The following is a 24,799-nucleotide window of genomic DNA, read 5'->3' as shown; positions in this document are numbered from 1 at the left end:
ACAGATAAAAAAGTGTTGCTCTAGAATATATAAGGCTACAGTCGCTTAAAGTGTTACCTTTTTCTAGTCTAAGACAACAAACATAATAATTGTTGCATGAAAAGATAACAATAACAAAACTATTGCTTGAAAATGTAACATTAATATGTGTCTCCTTTTATATATATATATATATATATATATATATATATATAGTTTGGTGGAGTTGATGGTGAAGTCACCTTGTGACTTTGAGGTCACAAGTTCGAGCCCTACAACCTACTAAATGCTTGGGAGTGGCAACATTTAGAAACATTTTTGAATTGTCTCCTTAGATGGCAACATTTTTCATTTGTTGTCTTTGTAAAAGTGTTGCCTTATGTATTATTTTACCTTGGTTTTCAAAATTGTTTCTTTTGAATAAAAATGTGTTGCCTTATGAATAGACAACGGGGGCATATACTACGCCTCATATGTGTTGCCTTAGCTACAAGGCAACACTTTTTTTATGTTAGGCAATGATTTTTCACTGTTACCTTTGCTTTATTTTGTTGTAGTGTTCTCAAGATACATGATTTTAGGTACAACCTCTATAATAACAAGCTACTTATCTTGTAAATATATTATGTCGTCCCACATGATGACATCAAATAAATAAATATATTGACAAATACATAAAATATATTAAACAAATAAATATAATATATAGCATTGGGTAGAGTGAAACTATAGAGCCATGTATTTTGGCTTAGCTACAAGAGGTTATAGCTCCACAATGACTAAGCTAGTTTAAGCAGACTCTTATGCACAATGACTAAGCTAGTATAAGCAGATTCTTATGCACAACCATTGTCACATTGTGGATGCTCTAATTGGGTTGGGAGCTAGGGACTTGAGAGAATCCCATTGATCTTAGCTTGTTTCTGAAAAAAACAATATACTACTTCCGTTAATTGTTATGTGCAACTTTGGAATATTTTATATCTTACAAATAATACCCCAAAGTTACAGATAACAATTAACGGAGGTAGTATAACTCAATAGAATAAAATCAAAAGCTCACTCGACTTTTAGACAACAAGAAGACCAATTTTCTCTTAGCTCTACGAGATTTCTTGATCGGTCGACTGAATCCTCTTGTTGTACTCCATTTTTTTTATAATTTTATTTTGATAGCTAGCTAAGCCAATTGACAAGAAATTAAGGATACTAAATTAGCCAAGTAAACTTTAGGATAAAATGCTCGTCATGTAAGGTTCATCACGATGTACAACATGATGTTGAAGGCATTTATAATTTGTTATACAAATTATAATTGATTTGACACTATCATGTACATTGATATACTATATGTCTATATTATTAGTCAAATTTTGTTTGCAGAAAGAATGTCGATGAATAAACCTCTCAAGTGTCACCACATGTAAGTGTCCCACATTGGTTGAAGAAGAGAGAGTTAAACACTTTATAAGGCTAAGGGGCTACTCCTCCTATTGCCATATGGTTTTGGGATGGAACCTCCTTGGACTTGTGAAGTTGACTCTCTCTCTCTTAGTTTGCGGGTGCGGCCCAGACCCGCGTTTGACATGGTATCAGAGTCAGGCCCACGATATGGGACCTTAAATGGCTAAAGTTCACTGGGCCAAAAGTAGGTCCGTGTGAGGGGGAGTGAAGAAGCACTCTAGCCCGAAAAATCACATGAGACAAAGTTAAAAGGGACCTTACATGTGAGGGGGAGTGTTGAAGAATAAACCTCTCAAGTGTCACCACATGTAAGTGTCCCACATTGGTTGAAGAAGAGAGAGTTAAACACTAATTTCCAAGGGGATGCTAAATATTCCCTTGGGAACATAGAGATGAACATACATACAGAACTGTACCGTGTTGGTCTAATTACTTATGGTGACAAGGTACAACTTTGGGATAAAAGTTTACGAAAAATGTCCGATTTTACTACTCATTTCACCTTCATAGTTGACACTTTAGGCCAAAAGAATGTTACCAAACATGCCGCTGCCTATCTAGGCCTCTTTAACACAACAACACGCGATTTATCAACTAATCAATTGATTGTAGTCGAGTTTGACTCGTATGGAAATGGTGGATTTGAGCCTGATTATCAGCATGTTGGTATCAATGTCAACTCTGTTAGTTCCTCTGTTAATAAACCTTGGAATGGTAGTGAGCATAGTGGAGACTCTGCTGATGTTTGGGTAATTTATAACGCGACTACTGAGATACTGAGCGTATTTTGGTCTTATAAGGATGATCCGAATTTTGGTAGAAATGTAAGTATGTCTTTACCAATTAATCTTATGAAGATCATCCCTGAATGGGTTAACATTGGTTTTTCTGCCGCGACTGGGATAAGTAAGGAGCGACACATACTCGAATCATGGGAGTTTTATTCTAGTTTGAAGTCAAATGATAATAGAAATGTTTTGTTTAAGGAAATAAAGTTCAAGGAGATTATGATAATTGTATCGATAGGTGTTTTGTTTGTGATTTTGGGAGGAATTTTAGTGTTCTTTCTATATCGAAGGAAGAAACAGGTCAAATTACAAAAAGATGAGGAAAGCTCATTCAATGATGAACTCGAGAGAGGGACCGGACCAAGAAGGTTTTCTTATTTCGAGCTTAAATCAGCCACCCACAATTTCTCTAGTAAACGAAAGCTGGGAGAAGGAGGGTTCGGATGTGTTTATAAGGGCTATCTTGTTGATTTTGATATGCCAATCGCGGTTAAAAAAATATCTAAGGGAAAAAAGAGTATGTTGCCGAGGTTAAGATTATTAGTAAGCTAAGGCATCGAAACCTTGTGCAACTTATTGGTTGGTGTCATGATAACGGTGAATTTTTACTTGTTTACGAGTTTATGCCTAATGGAAGCTTGGATTCTCACTTATTTGGTAAGAAGCCACTCCTATCTTAGCCTTTAAGGTACAAAATAGCTCAAGGGTTAGCTTCAGGGTTGCTATATTTACACGAGGAATGGGAGCAATGTGTGGTGCATCGTGACATAAAATCGAGCAATATAATGCTTGATTCTAATTTTAATGTCAAGTTAGGGGATTTTGGCCTAGCAACGGTGATGGAACATGGACTTGTTGCCCAAACAATAACTCTGGCCGGGACTTTAGGGTACATGGCCCCGGAATACATGAGTACCCGAAAGGCTAGTAAAGAATCGGATGTATACAGTTTTGGCGTGGTTGCAATAGAGATTGCTACTGGAAGGCAGTTAAAGGATCCAATTGGTGAAGGAACAAATATGGTGGGTCTAATACAATGGGTTTATGGGTGTGGGATCTATATGGCAATGTGGGGCTACTTTCGGCCACTGATCAAAGGCTAAAAATGGAATTCGATGCTAAACAATTCGAGTGTTTGATGCTAGTTGGTTTGTGGTGTGTTCATCCTGATTACAATTATAGGCCATCTATAAAACAAGCTATTCAAGTGCTTAATTTTGAGGCTGCTTTGCCTAGTCTTCCATCTACAATGCCTGTTCCGATCTATCATGTACCGGTAATGACGCCAATCCCGCCATCAGATGGCTCTATTGGCCCTTCAATGATTAGTACAAGCCTTGAAATTGGTCGTTAGATGTTTGTAATTTGTTCCATATTCGCATATGTTCATTTCTTGGTGTTACATTCGTGAAGTTTTTTTTTTTTTTTTTTTTTTGAAGCATTACATTCATGAAGTTGAACACACGGTGTATTGTTTTGTAAAATTCAAATTATTTTGCTTTGTAGTTTGTATATCATGAAATTGCATTTGTTGTTTCATACATAAGAGAAAATTGACTTTTTTGTGTGAAAATTGATATTTTGAAGTGATTGGAATAATTTGATGTGCTCGTGTTACTTAACGTTGTTGATGTTGGTTACATGGTTAGGACGTAATTGATTTTTTTTTTTTCGGACAAAAAGTACCTTTATTTGATTAATGTAATTCATCTTAAGAACCTAACATAGAGTAGATTAATTTATATTTGGGGGTTAAATCTCCTAGAGTGTTTTAACTTGGGTACATCTTACCATCAAGTTAAAAAAAACTTCTAATCTGTAATTATATTTGCTTTAAATTAATAGTGCTTAATATCCTTCAAATTAAAGAACTTGTGTGAGGGTGACGTATCTAAACCTAAACTTAGTATATGAAATAAATCAATAATGAGTACTTATCTTATTTTTTTTCTTATTATGTTACGGTGAAATGACATCAATTTTATTTTTTTTTTCATTAATGGCGTTAACTGTTTGTTGTTTCACTAATAAAATACTTAAATGAATTGGGTTTGTGGGGAAAGGATGAGATGATTGTAAGCAACATGAGTATACATACAATTGTTTGTACTGTTGATTAGTTGTTAGCAAACATCATCTATCTGGTTTTATTATTAATGTATACAATTGTTTGTTAATTAAGGAGAAAGAGCCACTATTCAAGATGAATTAAAATTGTCATGATCTATCAAACTCAGTCTAATGCATGATGTAAACCTTATCTCAACATGTTAATACTTAATAGTAACTAAACATGGTTATTGGATAGGGCAATCCAATGATAATTGGGTCAAGGTCAAGCTTAAAGAATCTTTAGTAGATATGACCCTTATAGGTCAGGGTAGGGTCTATATAGAACCAAAGTATTTGTCCAATTTAATAGAATCTTTTTTTTATTTATTTTTTATTTTTTATTTTTATTTTTTTTTATTTTTTATTTTTTTTTTATTTTTTATTTTTTATTTTTTTTTTTACTTGGTTGTCTTCTTCCTCAACACTTCATGTCTATCTCATTATGTCATTCATGTCTATCTCATTCTAAAAAGAAGGGTATGGAGCAAGTTCAGTCGAACAATTGTAAAGAACACAAAATATCTTAATGAGACATAGAGGGTACAAAACTTTAAGACAATGTTTCAATTTGTCACTTCACTTTTCTTCAATTTCATTATGCACACTGTGACAATACATATAGCATCAAAACAGAGATTCTCTCTCTAAACCCAAAAGGTCTGTTTTCTCTTCTCAACCCCTTAAAACCCTACCCCTGCTAACCCTAGGAAATCGTCGGAGTTCCAACGTCGCGGCCGAACTCCGGCGAGCCTCCTCCTCTTTTTCTCTTCTTCTTGTCCTTTCTTCTCCCTTTCCTCGTCCTCCTTCGAGCATCTTCATTAGTTAAACACCTTATCGCTCCCGCCATCCATCTCGGCCTGCTACTGTCGCCGGAGTTCGGCCACAGCTCCGGGACTTCGGTTAGCCTCCTCCTCTTTTTCTCTTCTCATTGTCCTTACTTCTCCCTTTCCCCCTCCTCTATTGAGCGTCTTTAATTTCTCACACTATAAGAGCCGACGCCATCACCTTCTCAAGTTTAATTCTTCTAGTTGAAGGTGTTTGTGTGAGCTATCCCTGTTAAAGAATTTTTGAGGTGAGTAATTCCGAACGTTGGACTCCGTCACCTTCCCCACCTTAGCGTGTGTAGAAGTATATCGTTAAAAGGGTCTATCTGCCGGTGAAACAAGGCCTAATTAAGGACTAGGCCTAACGCCGCCGTCATAGGTCATTGGTAAGTTTGACTGTTACGGAAACAGTAAGTTAGGGTTAGGGTTTTGTGGGTCCTTGTGCTGGAGGGCTAGGCCTAACGCCACTGTCAAGAGAAGTTAGTGACGGAAACGGTGAAGTTAGGGCTAGGGTTTTGAGGTTCCTCGTGTTCTTGGGTTTGTGTTCTTGTGTTCATGGTTTCGGGTTTTTCGGTTTGGAAGGTGCTCTCCTCTGGTTTGTTCTCTTTCCTAAGTATGTTTTTTGTTGGTTGTCTTAGTTTGTTTTATGGTATTTTTTAGCCCCCTTTGGTTGTTTTAGCGAGCTATTGAGTTGTTTTTGCCATAGAATTTTAAATGGTTGTGTGCAGAGGGAGTTAGGATCCTTTGTTAAGGATTGTGGTGTGGTTAAAGTGGTAAGAGAGTTTACAGGTGTGGTTGTTGGGGGTTTGAACAAGAAGTTGGCCTTGTCTAAGATGAAGTGTGTATTTTGTTGGAGTGGTATTGGTTTGGTTTCTTTTCCCTCGGTTGTACGTAATGATTCTTGGAATCATTACTCTTGAAATTTATTATATGAAGCATGCACCCAAACTTTGTTTTGGGGTTTCTCGAGCCTCAACGTTATCAAAGCTTTCTTGCCAACAAAGAAAGTTATTGAATGGGAGGTCACTAGTTCAAGTGACCCGTTTGATGACCTTACTTGGTGATGTATTGATCCCGCCAGGTAAGGATTCTCTCTGTTGCTCTCTTTATGGTGTGTAGTAAGTTTTTGCTCCTTAGTTTGTAAGGAGTCCCTAATATGCGACTTATCCGGCTAATTCAAGTTTAATTTTGTTTTTAATGTCAAAAATTATTGTAAAGGCTTAAGTGTTAAAAGCCATGCTTTAAGTTTTAGTTCTTGTTCTATATTTTGTAAAATCTAATTTTATAAATACATTTCTATTGTCCCCCCCCCCCCAAAAAGACAATACATTGCTTAACAAATTTGCACTCAGACCCAATTGACGCCTTTGATTGCCTAATCCATTGGGCATGAGCCCTCGTCTCAACCATGTCTTTTTTTAGTTGCTTCGAATTTTGTTCTCATGCATGACACAACTAATTCGCCCGGCCATGCAATAAGAAAATACCACGCCCTAATCGATTATTTAATTTCTCTTGATTGGAAAGGCATGACCTTGTTAGCAAAACAATGTTTCTCTTTTAATTTAGGAGAACATGGTGTTCACTCTAGTTACAAGCTAAGCCTTTAGCTTGTTCTTTTTGGCTAATGTGGTCTTCTCTGCTCTGCTTTGTTTTGCTAAAATATGCTCTACTAATATCTGCTCTGTTATGCCAACATCTGCTTTGCTATGTTGAAATCTAAAAAACACGGCGTCGACAACATGGTGAGCCAACCAAGAACATGCTCTTACCTTATTTTGTTTCTCTTCATATGTAAGAGACATGCCTTAGCTTGAATTTGTTACAGGTTTCAATGTAGTGAGCGATAAGCAATCGCTCATTAGGAAGCTCATAGGCAAGTTGGGGTTCGTTCTGATAAATTTAGCGCTATAGCTCCAGGTGAGTGAACGTTACCTCACAACGAGTGAAGGTTCGGCTTGGTCGAGAGAGAGCTTGCTCGACAGCAGCTGGTGAGAGGTCTGTCAGTGCAACTCTAAAAGTCGTGCTTGTTTTGCTTCTTCAATACATTCATGATATTCCGAAGCACTATACATAATCTTCTAGGGCTTTATGTAGTACAATTTGAAATCCGTGAGACAATCACTCTATTCGTTGATCATTCTGTTTCTATTCATTTTATTTAATCTATTGTCTGGCCTAAATCTGTTTTGAATCTATAATATGTTTTTCCTCAAGATCACTCGCTTAATTGTGGATGTAGCCATCGCATTGTTAGTGAACCGCGTTAAATATGTGTTTTTTCTACTTGTTAATTATTTTACATTCATTATCTGTTCTTTTCACATCCGTTATAATTGACCTCTTTTCGACTATTTAGAGAATAAAACAAATCAAACCCTAAACATAATAATTTCATAAAAAAGATGTGAGTAGTTCTTAAAGTAATTTGAGTCTTCCAGTGATTTAGATATGAAGTTGGAAGGTATTTGTATGTGTAAGCGTGTAACTTAGTCCAAGGCACAATCATCATCACTAAGAACCTCGTATTGATGGCGATGATATAAGTTCTAGGGGCAGGTGTAAAATGTGTCACAACTCACAACTTATATACGATTACAAATGAGTATTGTCTTCTTCTCTAAATTTTTTTTCATGGTAACAACAATTTTATTTCTAAAATATCACATCAAAGTAGACCATATCAAACTCGCGAAAAATATGACCAAACTAGAAAAATTCAAAATCAACCTAGGCCAATCTAGAAAAATTATGATTATAGACAATAAAAGTTTAAAACCGAAAACATTGCATTAACTCACCATTTTAGTAGAGGTGGTTTTGGGCAGATGTAGGGTGGTCGACGGAATCAAACAGGCCCCCCAAATATTAGATATATACTTGTATATACTGTCAGATAATATAAACTTCTCGATTAGAGTGATTTTCATTGATCAATATTTATAGAGTTACAATGAGAAACCTAATCATATTAGGTAACTATAAGATATGTACAGATATCAAAGATAATCTTATACAAAATATATCCTAAACCTAGGATGAGAATATTCTATGGATATTCTCTATCACACCCCCGCAGTCAGAGCGGGAGAAAATCGGATGCTCAGACTGGATCTTAATCACGCAGTGAACGGTAAGGATAGTATAATAACCCATGATCAAAAGAGAAGTAGTAGACGTGTGCTGGTGATGACGATGAGAAGCAACAACCACGACCTACGTATAGTAGAGATATGCGCTTTTAATTAGGCCGAAGGAGAAGAGTCACGCATATACTTGGGCCAAGTTGCAGATCCAGAGAAGAATAAGTTAAGGGATCAAACCATCATCGGGGAGAAGACACTACACTACTACGTGAAATCACAGTTGAAGAAAAACAAATAAAATTGCGCAAGAAAAGATTAAATTCCACCGCTTGAAATTTATCAATTCTCAAAAGAGAAACCAGGTAGCAAGAATTAATACTCCACAAAGATTCCAAGTGCTGCAACAATAAAAGGAGCTAACTTGATAGCAAAAGAGATGTGTAAAAATTTGACCTTATTGTAATATACCACCACCAAAACAAAATCTATGTGATTATGTGTAGAAAAACCAATGAGGCAATGTAAGAATCATTGTTGGTCATGGGGAGGTGGAAATAGAGTGCGGCACATGGAGTAGGTTGGCATATGTGGTTACTGCCAGTAGTGGGAGGCGGTAGTGTATGCGATTGCCACCCATGATGGAGGACGCTTTCACGGTTGCTACTGTTGGTGGGAGGCGCAAGGTTACATAAAGATTCTAAAAAAAACTTTGAGAAAAGAATGTGTGTTTGCGGAAGCATAAAAAACTTTGTATATCCCGCCGGTGGATTTAATTTTCTAACCCACCGGCAGGGTAAGAATTTTTGTATATGATCCCAAGATCTAACCTAAGCTGTGATACCATGTCAGAGGACCATCTCAACCAAAAGCTTAAGCTGACACGGTTGAAGCCCAGGAATATGTTTTATACTCTATCACGTCCCCTCACACGAGATATGATTAGGTTTCTCATATTAGGTAACTACAAGAAATGTACAGATATCAAAGATAATCTTATACAAAATATATCCTAAACCTAAGATGAGAATATTCTATGGATATTCTCTATTATATACATGTTTGTTCCTCATAGTCAATGATATGTTTAGTTGGAGCAATGGAGTAGATTACATGAGCATGGCACAAACATTATATGTCCCTTATGGTCAATGATATGAACAATACTTTTTTTAAAAAAAAACACGATTTTATATTAATTTTTTATTTATTACCAATTAATCTACAAAAATCCTTCAACTCCCTAATTAATTATTATCACTTCCTATTTTTCGTTTGATAAAATCTACATTTCTAAATTATATTTGTTTTGCAAGTATTGCGACAATAGTGATTGAAAAACTCTCACGAAATAGAGGGCATTAGGGCCTGTTCACATTTACTTAATTTCAGTTCGGATCAGTTCAGTTCAGCTCCAATCAGTTGAGTTTAGCTCCAATCAGTTCAGTTCAGTTCAGTTCATCTCCTAATTTCCCTCTTTCATAAAATATTCAGTTCAATTTAGCTCCAATCAGTTCAATTCAGTTCAGCTCCAATCAGTTTAGTTCAGTTCAATTCAATTCAGCTTAGTCCAATAAATGTGAACAAACTCTTATTTTGATAAATTGCACTACAGGGCCTCAAACACATTGCGTTATTGTAACCTGGACACTACATTCTAAGCATATTCAATTCCTCAATATTAGCACTTACAAGAATATGTATACCCATTAATTTTTCTCCAATTTAAATATAATTAGTGCTCGTGTACTATATGTAAATTGAAATTTTCTGATGAAACTTCAACCATTTTATTTACTTATTGTAGACTTGGATAGTTGGATTATAATACTTTTTTCTTTTTTCATCTTTTGAACCATAAATAAGGGAGCTTTTAATATTTTGTATAATGATCGCCATAATATAGCATCAATTAGGCAGGGCCCCTTAGTTGATTTGTTAGGTCTTGCAAGGTCCACTTCATATCTTCCTCTATATATGACAACCCTTAGAAGTTGTTTTGATAGTGATAGAGATTTAATATTAAACATTTATACTACAAATATATACGTATATATTAGTGGCCCAACAATTATGGAGAATTAATATCCTACCCCTCCCCATCAACTACCCAAAATAAGGAGACAAAACTAAAGATTAAAATCAGACCACGTCTTTTCATTTAGCCAAATGAAAGGCATCATTATTGATCGTAAAGGGGTATTTAGTATTCTATCATGCTTAGCATCTACAATAAAACTTGTACATCAACAAATGAATCAGTTTATAATGCATAATTGCATATACTTCGTATATAATGTCAACATTTAAACTTGTACATCCACTAATATGTCGTTAAAAACATTGAGAGTAAATAATAAACTTAAAGAGGCATGCTACATGTGGGCCTAACTTAATCAAGAATTTCATAATACAAAGGCCCCAAAGTAGTTGTATGTTGCAACTAATTTTTATACACACACACAATTCAAACTGCCTCATCATGCCATTGTCATCTTGTCAATAACGTATATAACCGACCAAGTATGTTTAAGATATGTTACAAGAGAAGAAAAACGAATCATCTGGATATGATTTGTTCTTGGTCAGATTATGTATTGAGTCATTCACTTCATTCTCTTTTTTGGTAAAGTCTTAGGCTTTGTCTCCGCTAACTAAATAAGGTGTTTTGCATTGATTTTTAAAATACGATCTTGCCTGTTTAAATTAATCTGTACGTACAGTCTGATAATACAACAACTTTTGTGTCTGGTTGGCTACATCGTGTGGCCAGGTGACACATACCAAGTAACCCCTAACCCACAAGTAATAACCCCTGACCAACCAAGTAGCTCCAGACCAACTTAGTACCCGCTGATCGAGTGAGTAATCCCTGATCGACCGAGTAACCCTTGACCGAGTGAATAACCCCTATAACACTAACAAAGTAACCCCTATAATGGTTGGCCACATGATATGACCAATCATATATAAAAGTTTGTATTGATCATAATATTTTATTTGTCTGTGCTTTAATTAACTTTGTTAATTTACTTATTAGTATACTTCCTCTATTGTTTTAATATATTATAACATGGAGGGAGTGTACAAAATTTTAAACAGTGAAAAAGTGGAAGTGAGAAAGAGATTGGCAAAGTAACAAACTTGATCATGTGGTCGCAAGCTTTAAGTAAAGCAACAAGTTTTGAAGAGTATATATGATTATATGTACATATTGGGTTTTTGCAATGAGAAATGGGCTACGTACTCGTTCTATTCTATTTAATTTACTCGCAACAACTTAATTGACACTCAATTATATTTAACCATCTTTTTTTTTTTTGAAGGAACTATAATTAACCATCTTTAGTAAATGATATACATCGCAAAACTGCCAAAATATAGTCAACATTAATCTAAATTGATTCATCTCAATACGTACAATTCATATATTAATTTTTTAATCCCTTTATGTTCTATAATAACTAATACAATCAAATTTGTTACACATTTTAATGTGCAATATGAGTTTGAGTATATCATTAAATTTCACAATAATATCAATCTACAAGAATTTTACAAGATACTAATTTTTTTTAACGTACATTACTAAAAATTGTGGTCGAAGTTAGTGTAAAATATTCATCAAGTTAGAAGATCTAGTTTGTCCAAGTATGAACTCTTCTGATATAGTCTGATCTGATGTGATTAAAAGTAATAAAAATATATACGAAGTAATAAGTTCCAAAATTTAAGACCTATCATTATCAATTTCTGTAATACATAAAAGATAAAAATTAAATCAAAAAAAAATTGTGATCCATGTTAAATCGAGCTGTCTAATTTTAAGGTCATTGCAAACAGAATATATTATAATTTAATACGGACATTTTTGTCCCATCTAACTGTAAATGTAAATGTAACTGATAAATACTTAATATACAACACTCTAGAAAGTTTATAAATCAAGACCTACGGCCTATATATATATAAGTGCTCAACACACATATTTACATGTACATAAAATAAAATTTCTTTTCATGCCATCTTTAACTAAATACGAAGTATGTCTTTGTGTAAGCAATATTATTGTCCAATTTTGAGTTTCTTACTTTGTTTTCTGATTTTGGCTACTAATTTAAAAGTTGGAAATGGCCATAATCTAGAAAAACAAAAGCCAACAAATAAATCATCTATTACAGCAGTTTATATATTTGGTGATTCGACCGTTGATCCAGGCAATAATAACTACATAAAAACAATTTTTAGAAGTAACTTTCCACCTTATGGTGTTGATTTGCCGGAGGAAGCTCCCACCGGAAGATTCACTAATGGAAGGCTCCCCACGGACTTAATAGGTATGTTTTTTTACGACATTTTTCGTTCATGGTATATTAGTTTATAACGAGTTGATGAATAAAAGATTTTATCAGTTAAGCTAGCTAATAACATTATTATATATGTTAACGTATGTTTGTTATGTAATCAAATAATATGAATTATGAAAGTGTTACGTACTAACCTAAGGATTAAAATATGTGACCATATCTCCTTAAGTTAATTCATGCGTGTCGTTGCATGCAGCTTCATATGTTGGTATAAAATCATTAATTCCAGCTTATTTGGATCCAAATCTTAGCTTGAAGGATCTTATTACGGGTGTAAGCTTTGCTTCGGCGGGTACGGGTTATGACCCACTTACAGCAGAGAGAAATGTAAGTACAATCATTTCTTGCCTCACATAAAAAAAAAAATTTCAAAGACTGTTACTCCGTAATACATCTCTCTGTGTCCCTAATATCTTCTTTATTATCCCAATTTAAGGGGAAATTGATTTTTTTATGAACTAATTTTGACACACCTCTTTATGAGAAAAATATTGTTATCTCACGTTGCATGCATGAATGCATGTGCCAAAATCAATTTCCTTAATTTAATCTATTATGTATTATTTTCTTTTATTAAAATAAAGACAGGGAATTAGAGAAGTTTTTTTATACATTATCCATGGTGAGAAAATTAGGTGAAAGTAAAATGGCCAAATGGGTACCCTTTTCTCTTTCACACGTACCCTACTCTCCTTTCTTCCTCCCCTATTCTCTTCATAAATGTTAACCAATAGTATTGTCATTGTTGTACATAATATACATGGGAAATGATCATTTTTACTCTCTCAAGTCTCAGGGCTTATCACTTTTGCTTAGCTTGTACTTGTAAGTTGTAACTTGTAAGGATCGAGCGAAACATCACTTCATATATGGAGTACTTTGTTTGTCTATATCATTCAGACCGTCCCATATAATAAATCTGGATGTCCCAATTTAATCTTTATTTTTTCTTTTATTACATTTTCACAACTTGTAAGATAATTATTCATGTGACAAGTTTAGCCACTTAGTTTACTTGATTCTTAATTAAGGAAAATTTGTGAGGAAGGTCATTTTCAGTAGACCTTTTTGTGACAAAGGCCCTATTATAAAAAAGGTGGCACAAAAGGTCATTATATCATGTTTGGGTTGTGATGAGAGTCTTTTGACCATTTTTCGGCGTTGACTTTTTTATTTTCCGGCAAAAAAAAACCACGTGTAAAGCATGTGACTTATTAAGTTCCCTTTTTTCTCTGTTTTCTCTCATTGTGGGGAGGATTAGCCTTGAATTACTTTGAATAGCCTTCAATTTTAATTTATGGGATTACAATTGAAGTTTTGGGCCGGGGTTAATTGTTTTCAGAAATAAGGATTTAATAGGGGGAAAAAGGGGGAAACGAGATAAAAGAGGAGGGAGAAAATAGGGAACTTAGATGTGACTTTTTTTTTTGCCGGGAAATAAAAAAGTCAATGCCGGAAAATGGTCAAAGGACCCTCCTCACAACCTAAACATGATATAAGGACCTTTTGTGCCACCTTTTTTATAAAAGGGCCTTTGTCATAAAAATGTCTACTTAAAAGGACCTTCCTCACAAATTTTCCAATAATTAATAAATAAATCATCACTTTCACACTTATCAAGATTCCTCTTTTGTTCACCTTATTTCCACTCATACTCATTGCTTGTGAGAAGAGTAAGTTTGGATAGAAGTTAATAAGTTCTGAAACACAAGTTCGGATAAGTTTTCATCAAGTTTATTAAAGACTTCCTAGATTCAATTTACAAAATCGATACCCTTTATTTCCTAGCTAGCTTAGTTCAACCATACAATAGATTCACAAACTAAAGGAAGTAGCTAGCTTAAAATAAGAGAGTAGACACTAGCATGTGTAAAATAAAGGTGATACTTTATGGGTAAGAAGAGATAGTAATCACAACAAGATATTAAGTGAATAAGTGCTTGCCAAGAGTAGAATAAAGTATTAAGTATAGGTGGGTATTATTGGTGCTTCTTATTTCCCGACCTAAAACCATACGAAGTAATACAAAAATTGTACGAAAGAAAAATTTATATATTGATTATTGTAATTAATGTCAATTTAAATTAATATTTGTTTGACCTTTTTTGGCTTTTTATAGAGCCCTAAATTAACTAAATTTCAAACGGCTATATATTATCATAAAATAAATACTTGGCCTTATAACAAAAAAAAGAAAATTTTGTTTTTGAAGTCGGGGCCTAGCTTTAATTAGAATGGCCTAACATTAATTATTTACAAGATGGTTCAATATTTCTTGGTCCTCACATTTTTGTTTTACCCTAATTTCAAACATACAATATAATCTGCATGTCGAAAGTCCTCTTACGTAATTACGTAAATCATTGATTGGTAGAGCTCTCGTCAATTAGGATCTTTAGGTTGATTTGGGTCAGATCGTACGTGTTAGACAGGTCTTGGATCATATTGATAAAGTCTCCTATTTATGAAGTTTAGTTTGAGTTACGATTGGTTGTTTACCATGTTGCCATGTTGGGTATAGGTCTGGTTTGGCTTGAGTCGAGTTAAATTTTAAGTTCATGATGCGTCGAGTTGGGTTTGGAGTGGGTTTATATACGTGTAAATTCAAATTCGAATCATGTTTGAATTGGCTAACTATTGGATCAAATCAACTTCAAATCAAATAATCAATAGTAGTCTTGGGTCAAGTTCAAGTCGAATCAGTGCCAATATAGGCACATATATATAACATTATAGATAGTTTAGCTATTAGAAAACTTGTCTAACATATGATTCAGTGCCTATTGCCTATATAACCATGCATATTGGTCACATATGTACCTCAATTGTGGCCGAATTGATTAGTAATTTGGAGCAAACGGAGTAAGTCAGTCTCATTGTTGTTGTAAATTTCATGGTGTAATTTATAATACGAAGTACTTTATTAAAACTAATTAACTCTAGGGATTGATCTATGATTGCAGAAAGTAATTGATATGGCGACGCAATTACAATACTTTGATGAATACAAGAAAAAACTTCAACGTATGGTTGGGAAGAAAAGGATGGAGTACATCATTAAAAACTCAGCAGTTGTAATTAGTTGCGGCACAAACGACATCGTTTACACATATGTACCAAACTATTTGCCTCAGCAGCCTGACAAAGTTGCAGCTTACCTACACTTCATGCTAGACCAAAATCATGGCTTCTTACAGGTAATAATCTATTAACCAATCCTAACGAGTTGTACGCAAAAAGTGAGACAGAGGATTAATTTCACGAATAAATATGATGGAAAGATATGAATTTACATGCATATCAACTTCGATCTTTTCCCCTATGGTTTGTTTGAAGATTAAATGTAGAAGCTAAGAATGTCCACTTGTACATTTAACGAGCAAAGGAAGTTTTTTTTTTTTATATAGTTATATATATATAGAAAAATAAATCTTTTTTATCATGTTAAAAGCTTTTAGCATAAGTACCTTAGTAATAAACTACAAAAAAAAGTTTATTGTAGAGTCTTACAAAATCTAGTTTAATTAGGAAATTTTCAACTTATAAGAAAAAAAATTTAAAAAAAAATTACCCCATATGGTGCACTATAGAGTATTTCTCGACCTCTACATATATTATTCATATATGTTTTAGTAAGCATATAAAGCTCATTTTAAAGCATATCTACTTTGTAAGATACAATTTCACTTAAATTTGAATTTAAATCAATGTGCAGGCGTTAATTGATCGTGGCGTGAGAAAGATAGGGGTAGTGGGGCTACCACCAGTGGGTTGCCTACCCGTAGTGATGACTCTGCATACTTCTCTATATCAACCACGTAGTTGTATTGAATCTTTTTCATCAATTGCAAAAGATTTCAACCAAATGCTCAAACATCAATTGACAACCATGCAAGCTTCCCAACAAATTGCAACTATTGCGTACGGTGATATATTTCAACCTTTACAAGACCAATTTAACAACCCAAATAAATATGGTAAGTTGTTATTTAAACCCTTCTTGTCTTTGTCTTTGTCTTTTACACCATTTTATAGCTTTTTTTTGCATTTATATCTAGCTCATCTTTCCCCCACATTTCATAAATAGATAAATAAACGTGTGACTAGATTTTAAACATAAAAATATTATTTTGGTGAGGAGTCATGAAAGTAGATGAATAATTCACAAATGATTTAAAGATGAAGTTATTAATGGATCCACTTCAAAAACCCCAAGTGTACACAAATTTATTGCTCATTTATTTATTTCTTCTACCACCATAACAAGTAAATGATGTAAAAAAAAAAAAAAAACCATTGAAGATAGTTGTTTTTCTTGATATTGCCTTGTTTCAAGTACACTTGTATTATTGGATGAGTCATATAGTATTTTTTATTTGTTACATTATGAGTCTTACCGTCGTCAATAAGTATGCCTCTCTGATAACGATTGTATTTAACTTTTGATAATATGATATTTTGAAAATACAATCAAAGTTAAATCTAACATGCACGATTTCACTAATTATGATTTTAATGTTTGTAATATTATACTCCCTCCGTCCTTTTATTAGATTTCTATTTCTAACATTTATTCCTCGCATAATAGAGGGAAGTAAGAATCTAATTAAGGGACGGGGGAAGTATAACTAGTTTTTATAATAAAAGTTTATGAAAGTCAAGAGGTAACAAATAATAAGCTACAAAGAGTCTACTATATAAATAAATCTTTGATTATAAAAACTAGCTATATAATATTATTGTACAAAAAGAGGTAACCTTACTCTTAGATTATTATACAAGAACCATGCTTTTAATTAATATTATTATTTTGTCAAAAAATAAATTAATATGAGTTATTGATTTGTAATGCAGGATTTGAGATTGTTGACAAAGGGTGTTGCGGTACCGGATTAATTGAAGGATCATTAACATGTAACTCTTTGTTGCCAATATGTGAAGACCGATCTAAATACCTATTTTGGGATGCAATTCATCCAACCGAACGATCGTATTACTTACTTTTCGAGGCTCTTCGTCCTGTTGTTGATTTTATACTATCCAATTAGAAAATCAGGAAACATTATTAAGTAGTATTGAGTATAAAAAGTGAAATTTTGGAGTAATCCTCAATTACCCTTGTATTACATGAAAATTCATGTTTGTAATTATGTTATATGAACAAATTTTCATTGAAATTCAATTTATATGTTTACACTTAAATCTTTCGTCCTCGATTATTATTACTAATCGGTGAAGGTATTGGAGAAGTTCATAAATACCATTATCCACGAATTAATTGCCAATGAAAGAAAATGTTCTCTAATCAAGCTTTAAATGTAAAATCCCACATGAAAATAGGAAGAGTCTCAATCTTTATAAGTGTCCACCTATCTTTATTAGTACGTAGTCTACGTACGAGGTCTTTTAGCAAAGAGTCCAAAAACTAATTTGGGCGGGCTAGGCCCGTAGCAAAAATTATAATAAATTTAATATTGTGTGATTAGAGTCAAGGTGAGAGTGCAACCCAACAAGTTTGGATGCACCATGCACGGGTTCTATTGTCCTAACAAGTGGTATCAGAAGTTGTGGGCTACATTTATGTTATGTGTAGAGCCCTCAATGCGACCTCACAATCTATCCCGATCATTGTATGAACGTAGCTAGTTTGAGAGTTTTTGTTTTCAAATTTGGTTAATTATAAAATCTATCATATGTACTAGTTGTGTAATGTGAAATTGTGGATATAAAATCTTTGGGCAATTTCAAATTATTTTTTTCTAAAATAGAGGTGGTTTTGACTATAACACATTGACTTAGTTAGGATTGGTTTCCTTTTTTCATCTAAAAAGAGTTATTCATATCTCCAAGGAAGTAGGGCAAAAATGGACACTAGACCCACCATAAATTATTTTGGCCAAACTAATTATTTATCTTTAACGACTATTCACAACTACTACTATTATTGTAACTTTAACATATATGGGAATTATAATGAGTCACTTTTTTGGTTTAGAAAAGTTGGCAAATGGTAGTTGAGAACATGAACAAAGTTATGTCTAATTTTCCATAACAAAGCGACCTGCCTATAATGCATCAAATCATTGTACAAAGACTATGTAACACAATTTAAACTATAAATATGAAAAACATTATTATAAATACAAAAGTTTTCAATTAACAAATTATTAACCCACATTAGTCACCTAGAATTCTGCCATGTTTCTTGGCATGAAAACCTCCATGAACACAAATTTAACCTCAATCCATCATAACTTATTATTATTATTACTAATTGTTCTCTGTAGTTTCATATTTATATTGTGTGCTACAGCCCAGTCTACTCTCGAGCCTAAGGCTCCAAGGAATTCGGTCCGAGCAATATTTGTGTTTGGTGATTCTACGGCGGACCCTGGAAACAATAACTACATAAGGACTGCATTTAAGAGTGATTTTTCTCCTTATGGAAGGGATTTACCTAGCCATGTTGCTACCGGAAGGTTTAGTAACGGAAGATTGAGTACTGATTTTATTGGTACGTAAAAACCTTGAAAATAATTACTACCTCTGTTTCTTATTATTTGTAGCAAAAAAAATATTTTATGTCTCACAAATAATTTCTTTCAATTGCACATAATAAATAACAAAGGTAGTATTAAGTTACATCAATTCATATGCAAATCGTGAATTGTAATATTTTTGTATGAGAATTTCATTCTTTTAATTTTTTAATTTAAATTTAATTTTTGCATGCAGCAAGCTACGTTGGAATAAAAGAGCTAGTTCCACCATATTTGAACTCATCGCTTAGTATAGAAGAGTTGATGAGTGGAGTTAGTTTTGCTTCTGCTGGATCTGGATATGATCCTCTAACACCAACACTAAGTGTAATCTTCCTCTCCCCCTTTCGTCGATACGATTAATTTAATAAAAATGTCATTTATTTAACATGTTCTTATCTTATATATATAGTCCTGTGAATTAACTCAATTAATTGATGTTGTATATTCGAGTTGTTTTTTGTTTTTTTTTTTTTTTAAATAAGGTCATTTAGGAGGTCGAGCTTCATTCAAATGAGGGGGTGGAAGGGAGGGGTTGAAGTATGTTGTGATCATGGTACATCTTGGTACATAGAGTGAACACACTTTAAATAAGAATGCATTGGAGTTTATAAACACCAAAATACTTGTCATTGTAATTAAGTTGATTTGATTGGTATCCATCTCATATTTAGACTTGTATATATATATCCTTGCTTAATTAATGGGGACAATTTTAATAAGGTTTAATATGATCGAAACTCATTACTATTAATTGCTCTAAATAAGTGGTGTTTTTTTCTTCACTTTATTAGAGTACAGTACTAAAAAAATCAATTACATTATACTAAAGGCGAACCTGAACGGACACTTGGCAATAAAATAGAAAGAGTTTTCCCTCCAAAACAACTTACTTAAAAAAAAAAAAAAAAAAAAAAAAAAAAAAAAAAAAACCTTATTTTTATATTTGTATCAAAATTTTGACTATTGATCAATTACATTATACTAAAGGCGAACCTGAACGGACACTTGGCAATAAAATAGAAAGAGTTTTCCCTCCAAAACAACTTACTTAAAAATAAAAAAAAAAATAAAAAATAAAAAATAAAAAAAAAATAAAAAAAACCTTATTTTTATATTTGTATCAAAATTTTGACTATTGATTTGTACAAAATCTAAAACAAACTTCTTTAAATATAACATTGCCAATAATAACTATTACATATATATATTTAATTATTTTCTTTCACATATATACTCCTATCATTTTTTTTTTTAAACAATACATTTCATACTTATTTTTTTGAAAAAATATATTTCATACTTTTTAATACTGAGTTATACTTTTTTTTTATAAAATTTATTGTCGTTAAAGTTATTTGAAAACCGTGCATTGCACGGGGTTTAATCTAGTATAATACTATAACAAAAGTTCTTTTAATATACCGATAGAGTATAAAACATATTCCTGGGCCTCAACCATCAGCTTAAGCTTTTGGTTGAGTTGGTCCACTAACATGGTATCGGAGCCAGCGTGACACAAAGGTCACGGGTTCGAATCTCATCCGCCCCTCCTTCAAAGTGGAATTAATTCGCACCAGGTATGGGTGTGCCTGTGTTGCATCCACATTTCAAGCCCAAAGAAAGCTTAAGCTTTTGGTTGGAGTTGGTCCACTAACATATACTTAAGAAATATTCTTTGTATAAGTTTTTTATTATACATTAAAAGATTAATTTATTTATCGTGAAAAAAATTGCATCAAAATTGTTAAGCTTCTAAAAGCAAATGCATCACTTCTCTAGGATTAATGCGAATAATAATAAGATGCTCCTAATAAGATTTAAAGTGAAAATATTTAGTCCCTTCCAAAAGAGGAAAAAAAAAAGTAAAATTGATAGAAAAAAAGATAAATCTCGATCTTAATAATTTGCTATTTTAGCATTAACGTAGATTTTGTAGTGCAAAACTTGTAGTAGCAAAATGTAGGTACTGCCTTTACTATGAACTTATATGAAGTCAAAGTTGCTCAACTGATGATATCTTTTGTATGATTTTATTTTATTTTATTTTTTAAAGTATATATTTTGTTCACAATATAATAGTGCTTTCCATAATTGTTTTCCATGGAAATTCATTATGCTTTATGCCAAATATATACATGCAACATGCACATACAATCTCTCATTCTCTCTACTTTGTCTTCGCTAATTCTTGTGCAAATAGTAAATGTTAAGAACATCATAAAACGGGTAATTTATACACCAAAACGAAAATCATGTTTTGTACTGTATGTTTTTACTTCCTATACGTTATGTGCTGTAAATGACTTGTATTTGCAACATACAGGGAGTAATTCCAATGTCAAAACAACTAGAATATTTCGTGCAATATAAATCAAGAATTGCAGCCAGCATTGGTCAGGAAAAGACCAATGAGCTCATCAACAAATCGGTATTCATTGTTAGTGCTGGAACTAATGATTTTGTGGTCAACTACTTCACACTACCAATTCGGAAAAGGATGTATACTATCCCTCAGTATCAGCACTTCTTGGTCCAAAACGTTCACCAATTTATCAAGGTTAGTCCCTACTACCTTTACAAATAAATTAATGCACCGTTTTAATTGGCACGTTTTCCTATAAAGAACATTAATAAATAATACTCGTAAATTCAATTAATTACCAATAAGCTATGTTACTCGGACACTTTCATTTACATCATGTGTCCGTGTCGACACGACACGTGTCAGACACAGACACCGTACCGACACTTGGACACTTCATTTTTAACTAAAAACACAACTTGTTTCAAGAAAATGGGCGAGTCCGATGCTTGGACACCCGTGTCTAATTTGACACTTCATCCGAGTCCAAGTAACATAGCCATTAGCCAATAAGCATAAACGATAAAAAGTTGATATTAAGATATTATAAATTGAGACAACGCTAACAAGTATTTACATGACTATGTTAATCTTTTATATTCTGTATAAGTTCCAAATACGGAGTATTTATCAAGGTGGTGTATGTTTCTGAAAAGTGTAAAAATCATAGGGACATTTATTTAGTACGGAGCATTATTTTTGATATGTTTTGATTGAATAAGTATTAATGTCATTATCAGAGCATTAGGAATGTCGTGTGAGAATAGATGATTCTTGTAAAACATAATTATTAGTCCGTATGTTATGTTAAAGTTGATGTATACCAGAATTTGAAAGAGTTTATGGTGACAACATGCTTTAATTACTTGAATGGGACTTGATATAAAACAAACTAAACTTTATTATTTATAATATTTATTACTCATCTAATAAATCATTATAGGTCGGAATTTAGAAATCACCTCAAAAAGTCCTCCATAACTAGGAAAAGGGTACAACTTGAACTACACGAGACATGACATTTAGCAGTAGTGAAATCTTGACTTATAAATCATGTCATTTGTCATCACTATTAGGTGACTTAGGTATGAAGAATTAGCCAACTTCAGTCAAAAAATAAAATCTCATTTCAATCATTAGATTGTATGTTAATCTTTAATTAAAACACACAAGAGTAATATATCACTTTTGCATTATTTTATTCATTTGTAAATCAAGGTAAGGCTAGAATTATCCGAAGTATGTACTGATTTGTAAAACACCTTAAATTTAGAGTTTCCAAGTAATTGAACATGTGTAACTAAGTATTCGTGTTCACTTGATAGATTTCGAAAAATTGATACTTTATTTTCAAATAAACTTTACATTTATCGATATTTAGTTATTACATTTCCATATCAATAAATAAGATAATTTTTTAAACTGTAGGCCGATAATTATTAATTTAGTACTCTCTTGTTTTCTTTTTTATTTGTTATATTTTGACTTTTACAGTCTTCAATACACATCTTTGATCACAAATTTGTTCATTCGTCATATGTGTAAAATCAATAAAGAATTAATATTTTATAAATTCATTTCAATTCGAATTTCACAATATATATATATATATATATGTGTGTGTGAATTTAATCTTTTTTATAATATATTTGTATAATAGTCAAATTTATAATAAAAATTGTCCACAACCATCAGAATTCGAAGGTACTTAAAAATAAATACTAGTAAAATAAAATAAACAAGTAATTTAAAATGACATTTTATTAGTTTACATTTTAATGATTTTTATGTTCCAAAAAATAGAGTTTGTGGGACCAAGGAGCAAGGAAAATAGCAGTGGTTGGAATACCACCAATGGGTTGCTTGCCAATTGTGATCACCATGGCATCAAACAACTCCATCACACGACGTGGCTGCGTTGAATCTCAATCGTCCGTTGCTAAAGATTATAATCAACTTCTTCAAACTCAGCTTAATTCCATGCAGCTTAGCTTACAAGATCAACGCACTAGAATTGCTTACATTGATGTTTATTCCCCATTGTTTGACATGGTTCAACCTTCTTCAAATTCTAATTATAGTAAGTTTCTATGCTTAACTAGATTAGAAAATTGTCGAATATAAGGATTAGAACTGGCAATCTCCCTAAATTGAATTTTTCATGTCGTCCTAAGATTATGTTAAGAATCCTAAACACAACCTATTGTGGCTCGTCTATTAAAAATTATTCTAATATTAAACTCACCCTATATACTTTTAAATTTTCTATAGAAAAAAATTGCCTAAAATTGACCCTACAACTAAACTTTGTCCCAACTCATTGAGGGCCTGTTCACATTTACTAAACTGAGCTGAACTGAATTGATTGGAGTTGAACTCAACTGAACTGGGCTGAAATGAATATTTTATGAGAGTGGGAAATTAAGAGCTGAACTGAACTGAACTGAACTGATTGGAACTGAACTGAAATTAAGTAAATGTGAATATGCCCTGACTTGAATTGCCACCCTTTCATATCTATTTAGTGTATACTATAATTTATTCCAATAATTAATTTTCATACACTAATTAAAATTTTGGGTTATATAATGTGTGTAGGTTTTGAATATGTGAGCAATGGATGTTGCGGTACAGGTTATCTAGAAGCAGCATTTATGTGTAATCCGGCGTCGTATGTGTGTACTGATGCATCCAAATATGTATTTTGGGATTCAATTCATCCCACTGAAATCACTTACTATCTCATCTTCAAGGCCCTTCGTTCAGTCATTGACTATATTATTAAAGATTGAATTAGTCACCCCTTTTTTGTGAAAATTTGTGTTTATCAATTACATTCATTTATTGAGATTTCCTTGTGCTAAGCTCATTCTTTAATTTTTTAGGGTTTTTAGTAAAGTAAATCATTACATGCATGTATGTCAAGGATCGGATCTACTTACTTCTCGAACTAATCAATAGGGTTATTTCAGACAATAATTTTAAATATTTTGTATATAATTCATCAAATTAGTTATACTCTTTAAACATGCGAAAATTAAATGTTTAAAAAATAATCAGTTAGTCTATAAAAATTACAAAATTAAAGTAAAACATACATGAATCTATTTTTTACCATGCTGCATGCACTTTCTAATGCTATGTAGACATTTTCTTATAATGTGATCCGATCTGATCCCTTAAATTTTGTCTCATTTATCTATTTAATTGATTTGTCTTTCTAAATTTATTCCATAGTTGAATGAAAATAAAGATTCACAGTATATACTCATACTTTA

The 24,799-nt window shown here is 32.7% G+C and overlaps 2 protein-coding genes and 1 pseudogene across 2 annotated transcripts; all 3 read left to right on the top strand.

The window, feature by feature from the left end:
- The first annotated feature begins 1,602 nt into the window (after window positions 1-1,602).
- Window positions 1,603-5,081, top strand: LOC145637180 (L-type lectin-domain containing receptor kinase IX.1 pseudogene; annotated as a pseudogene).
- A 7,156-nt stretch (window positions 5,082-12,237) lies between these two features.
- LOC145635166 (GDSL esterase/lipase At5g45960-like) lies at window positions 12,238-17,819 on the top strand. The gene is made up of 5 exons (XM_081686452.1): window positions 12,238-12,587; window positions 12,814-12,944; window positions 15,581-15,814; window positions 16,333-16,594; window positions 17,472-17,819. Exons 1-5 carry the CDS (start codon window positions 12,296-12,298, stop codon window positions 17,663-17,665), a joined length of 1,113 nt encoding a protein of 370 aa, XP_081542578.1. The 5' UTR covers window positions 12,238-12,295; the 3' UTR covers window positions 17,666-17,819.
- Window positions 17,820-18,799: 980 nt separating this feature from the next.
- Window positions 18,800-24,370, top strand: LOC145635165 (GDSL esterase/lipase At5g45960-like). The gene is made up of 5 exons (XM_081686451.1): window positions 18,800-19,131; window positions 19,353-19,483; window positions 21,483-21,716; window positions 23,325-23,601; window positions 24,120-24,370. Exons 1-5 carry the CDS (start codon window positions 18,816-18,818, stop codon window positions 24,311-24,313), a joined length of 1,152 nt encoding a protein of 383 aa, XP_081542577.1. The 5' UTR covers window positions 18,800-18,815; the 3' UTR covers window positions 24,314-24,370.
- The last annotated feature ends 429 nt before the right edge of the window (window positions 24,371-24,799 follow it).

This window comes from Chenopodium album, chromosome 6 (assembly GCF_948465745.1).
Source record: "Chenopodium album chromosome 6, dcCheAlbu1.1, whole genome shotgun sequence".
NCBI lineage: Eukaryota > Viridiplantae > Streptophyta > Magnoliopsida > Caryophyllales > Amaranthaceae > Chenopodium > Chenopodium album.
This window is presented reverse-complemented; position numbering and strand designations above follow the sequence as displayed.